Source organism: Acanthisitta chloris, unplaced genomic scaffold (genome assembly GCF_000695815.1).
Source record: "Acanthisitta chloris isolate BGI_N310 unplaced genomic scaffold, ASM69581v1 scaffold24189, whole genome shotgun sequence".
Classification (NCBI taxonomy): domain Eukaryota; kingdom Metazoa; phylum Chordata; class Aves; order Passeriformes; family Acanthisittidae; genus Acanthisitta; species Acanthisitta chloris.
In genome coordinates, this window is record NW_008691177.1 from 19,708 (window position 1) to 25,011 (window position 5,304).

General features: G+C 43.8%; 1 protein-coding gene across 1 annotated transcript; it reads right to left on the minus strand.

Annotated features, from left to right (window-relative positions):
* Positions 1-4,340: 4,340 nt before the first annotated feature.
* LOC103809319 (protein shisa-1-like) lies at positions 4,341-4,825 on the minus strand (the record flags this gene model as incomplete). Its single annotated transcript, XM_009082147.1, has 1 exon — positions 4,341-4,825. A coding segment is annotated over one exon (485 nt), but the record flags the coding sequence as incomplete, so codon positions are not given.
* Positions 4,826-5,304: the final 479 nt, after the last annotated feature.

Genomic DNA, 5,304 nt, shown 5'->3' on the forward strand with positions numbered 1-5,304 from the left:
AAATTTGTGTGGCATCTCTCAAGAGGAAAGGGGGAGTACATCAGGAACTGTTATTTTCCCAGATTTACTGGAAGCAGGAGCCTGCAGCCTTCTGGCCCCTGCACAGCTGAGGGTCAGGGCAGCAGTGTGTTCACCCTTGTGTCAGCAGTGGCTGTGAGCACTGTCAGCCTGTGTCCCCTTCTCCATGCCTCAGCTTGTCATGTTACAAACATCCACCCTCATTTTGTCCTGTGACCCTCCAGTATCAGGACACTGGGATTCCAGCAGGAACTTCCCAGGATGTGGGGCTTTGTTTAGGCACTATCTCCACTGCATTAAGATCTAATACAACAGACAATCAAACCAGTTTCTAATCAACAGATAACATTTTCCACTACACCTTTGACCTTACATTGTAACTGCTTTGACTTTCTTCTAGAAGGACCTAAGGAAACAGTCCAAGTTCCATGTGGGGAATGCTCCTTGCTTTGAGATCCCACAGGGATCTGTGGGTATGATGGGCTTTTGCATTCAAATAATTTTTGATCCATTTGCCCAAATACCTGGTACTGAAGAATAGCAAATCAGCCTGAAGGCTTGAAGGGGTTCTTGTTTCAGTTCAGACTTGAATTGATTTGATTGCAACAAATTGTTGCAGATCTTTGGGAAACCCTTGGCATAAACAGAAAAAAAACATACAGCGTCCCTCACAGTCAGCTCTGGTTTTGCACTTCAGGCTTGCAGCTATGCCGATTGAAAGCAAATGTGCCACTTATTGTTAGGCAAATATCCATCATTATTCCCATGAATACTTTTAATACCAATCGTGGGATCACCTAAGTTATGGAGCCAGGGCTGCTGGAATCTCTTCTCAGTTCCAACAATACACTGTGTGGCCTTGGAAGAGGTAAGGGCTGAAAGAGGTGAAAAACCTTGACTCACTTTAGTGTAACTTAGTTTACTTGTTCAGAAGGGAGGTTGCTTTTTATTCAGTACTTAAAAAGTCACGACTTCATAACAAAAGAAGTAAAAGCTCTTTAAATTGCTTTGGGTTTATTTTCTACTAGCACAGAGTGCATCGATTGGTGCTGTATATTGATTCAGTTATATCCAGTCTAGGAACCTGCCATGCTTTAAACTAGTTTGGTTACATCTGTCCAAAAAAAAATCTGAACAAAAATACATTTTTGGTTATCTCAGCTCAATCAGGAATAGATTGGTGCTAAAGAAAATTAAACCCCCTGTTCAAACCACAGCAATGCCATGTACAGAAAAGCCTGTAAGAAGCCACATGGACACCTTTCTTAGAGGCTTGTAAAGAAGCTTCTGAGGGCTAAAGCTGTTCTCTTCACCTTTTTAATTCTTAGCTCTTCTTCCTTCCTAAATCCAGAAGGAATACACCGAGAACAATTCCCATCACCTGTGTCATTACTGAGGCTTAAGGAGCAAAGAGGGTAAATCATTTCTTAATGAGAAGTTGAGGGGAATGGGATGGGACATCATTAGGCAAACAAAGCCAATCCCAAGTACAATGGGTGGTAAGCAGGATCTTAGTCTCAGCTAAGTGCTTCTGCCTTAGCAGGAAAAGCAGTTTAGGTGAGAAAAAAAGAGATTTAGCATGAACATCCAGCTAAAGATGTGCTAAACTCAGTAGCAAGGCCCCGCAAATTAGTAAAGGGATAGAATTTACATAAAAACTGCTCTGTGCTTTTTCCTCAGGCCCCACACGAGTTGATCTGCTTTTAATGCAGATGCTAATTGAGTCCGAGGTAATCCGAGTGTACAGAGGGGCTTGGTGGGAGAGGTTAAGCAAATGGTTCTTAGCAAAACGTCTCTGAAGCCCACGGAGTGCAACAAATTCATTAGTTCTTGTTCTCTCTTGCGGTTTTGAAAAGAAATATTGAACCCTTGAAATATTTGACCTGGCTTTGTTGCCGCAAACATTAGTTTTAGCTGTACAGAAAATACTGTGATAGGGGTCCAGAAGATCCTGTTGTTCCCGAGACTTTGCCAGTGAGCAGCTGCTCCGTTAAACCCCTTTGCACTGTTTTTTCTTGGGGGGGTTGTCTCGGTTTTCCAGTCGGGGGATAGCCAGAGATAGGTGGGGGAGAGGAAGGTATGCTGACTCCAAACACTCTGCTAATCCTCACCAGTGAGCAATTAAGGCAGCATTCACTGAACTATTCAGCTTTTCTGTTCCTCACTCCTGGTCACTTTTTTCCTTTTCACTCCTTAGGGTTACACGTGAATATCTTGACCCTTTCCTGGTGTATGGTACCAGGAAGGCTATGTCTCCGGCTTCTTATTTAATTTAAAAGCTTATCCTGCATCTGCCTGCTGGAGAGCTTTGTGTTTCTGTTGGATCTGACAGGAGGTCTATATCCACCAGACCTGGGCTTAAGTGTCCTGACTGTCAGGTCACGTGTTCCTTTACTTTTCTAGCTCAGAAAATCTACAGTAGATAATAATCATGTTTTAAGAAAGAAGAGAGTAGCTGATAAAAACTCCTATTCTCCATTTTTACTGCTCAAGTCAACTAAGCATAAAATATATCTTCCTAACAACATAAATGTGATGCGAGTTGCTCTCTATTTCCCAGAACAAAGAGCATCAGGGAAATATTTTGTCCATGTCTCTGAACTAACAAGAGTTTTTCTCATGGTGTACTATCAAAATTGGACATTTAACGAGATAAATTCCTCCACTCAGCTGCAGATTTTCCTAAGCCAACTGCAAACAAGTTACTTTATAAAAAAATAAGAAGCCATTTTCTACGTGCTTTCAGCAGTACAAGTTTAAATCTTACATTCCAGGTGCCATCCTGTGTGTTGAGAGTTATCCATAAATCCCAGTGACCTTCCACTGACTGTAACAAGGACAACACTTTGAAGTTCGAGCTGGTATATTTCTGGAAATCGTAACTTATTATTTTTCAGAACTAAAACAAGTGCACTGTATGAGTCAGTATTTTGGAGAAGCTCTTATTTTTAGGGTTTTCTATTTTCATGCTTATATTCTTCCAATTTTTAGAGGAACTGACCAAGCAAATGTAAGTCACAGCCCTGGGTCAACTAAATTCTGTGAAATTTTTGATTCACCTCCATTAAAGAGCAGGAAGTTACCAAATATATCACCTTGCCCCCACAAATTAGGGCACTCGGGTGTATATGTGCTTAATATGAGCATCCCTGTAGGACATTCTACTCACCACAATTCAGACGTAACGTTCTGAAGTAAAATAAATATAAATCAGTGTAAGGTCATAACATTTGTTTACAAAATCTGTTAGCTCATTGGCTTCCAGCAGAAGTCTCCAAACCCCTTTATGGTTCCAGTTTGCAGTCTGATAGGCAGCACTAACAGGGGAAAGGCTCCAACGATTACTTCTCTATATATTTTTAAGCCTTGCCCCCTGCTCCTGCTGGTAACACCTGTGGAGTCCCTTTAACATCCCTTCACAGTGTAATCACTCAGGATTCAGTGCTGTGAGGAGGTGTTAAAACACTCCAGCAGAGAGTAGTATATTTTGACAACTTCTTCCCATCAGTGTCCCGCTGGGAAGGGGATGGCTGCAGCCGGGCCGCATGCATCCTAACAAGGAGCCAAAGCTTTGCCAGCTTATTCTCAGAGAACTGGCTGGAGTCTTGTTTTGTTCTTACCTTACCCTTTAATTCTCCAGCCATTTGAAGTGTTCAGTTGTATAAAGAAAGAAAAAAAAACCACTAAGCCACTGGAAGAGAGGAAGGAACACACACATTGTTTTATTATCTTCATGTAGCATCTGTACTAAATGCACATTCCGTTGAAATCAGGGCTATAAGTTGCTCCTTTAGCAGCACCACTTAACTAATAGCCATCAGGGGCAGGTCAGTCACAGGCAGTATTTTACCATCAATTTACTGGGCGAAGTGTGTGGGTTAAGTACAGCCTTTCCAAGCTTTACAGGGTGTCAAATGCCCACAATTAATCACTCCACTAAGGCACCTCCCCGTCCTCAGTTGCTGAGCAGTGACACAGCTACAGAAATTGAAACCAAGTCCTCTGACTTGTCCCCCAGAGCATGGTATGGCAGTGGGAGAGGACCTGGGGATGGTGGGACTCATTCTAACAACTTCAGTCATTCCTTGAGTAGGTGTGCAGGCCTCAGAATCTTCCCTTTTTCAACAGCATTAAAATAGTGAAAGTTAAAAACGCCAAGAAGCTAAAATAAGTTCTAAAGTGTCATATTCAGAGATGTAAAATGCCAAAATTGATGCCCTTCTTAATAGCACCAAATATTTGAAAGTCCTCAATTCAGTCCCAAATAACTTATGACAGTGAAGTAGGATCCACAGTTGCAGCTGTGTGCTGGTGTGTGGCACTCAGATATGAACTCCTGAGAACATCATTGGGTCACCCTGTGCCACCCCAAGATGGGGTGTGTTGGCACTGTGTCCATAAATTGTTCTTTTAAGGAAAGGTGCTGGAGCCATCACAATGGTGTGATCTGTCGGGATCCGGTGGGGAGTGCGTGAGGGGTGCAAGAGCTGTCCACTGGTGGGGGCAAGGCTTGAGAACTGATTGTCTTCAGCCAGCCCAAGGAGAGGAAGGGATGGAGCCAGAGTCATGCAGATGTTGCTGCTCTGAGGACCACTGTTCAGGGAGCTCCTGGTGGCAGGGCTGGAGCTGGAGAGGTGAGAAGGAAGATCAGGTTCTAGTAGCCAAGTCTGGCCAGGTGCAAGTCCATTCTGCTGCTCCTCAGCCTGGGATTTTAAGCATTTGCAGCAGCAAATTCCAACGCAGGCACCACCAACAATAAATGCCACGAACACAGAGCCAACGAGAAGGAAGGGCAGGTACACGGGCACTGCAAAGGTAATGTGACATTAGCCAAGTCCAGAGGAGGCCACGAAGCTGATAAGAGGACTGGAGCACCTTCCCTACAAAGACAGGCTGACAAAGTTGGGACTGTTCAGCCTGGACAAGAAAAGGTTGCATGGCGACCTCATAGCACCCTTTCAGGATCTGAAGGGGCTATAGGGAAGCTGGAGAGAGACTCTTTGTTAGGAACCGGAGTGATAGGACAAGGAGTAATGGGGATAAATTGAAAGAGGGGAAATTTAGATTCGATATTAGGAAGAAGTTTTTTCCTGTGAAGGTAGTGAGACACTGGCACAGGTTGCCCAGGGAGGCTGTGGCTGCCCTGACCCTGACAAATGTTCAAAGCCAGGTTGGATAAGGCCTTGAGCAACCTGGTGTGGTGAGAGGTATCCCTGCCCAGGGTAGGGGTTGATCTCTAAGCTCCACTTCAAGCCCTTATCATTCTATGATTCTATGAAATGATCC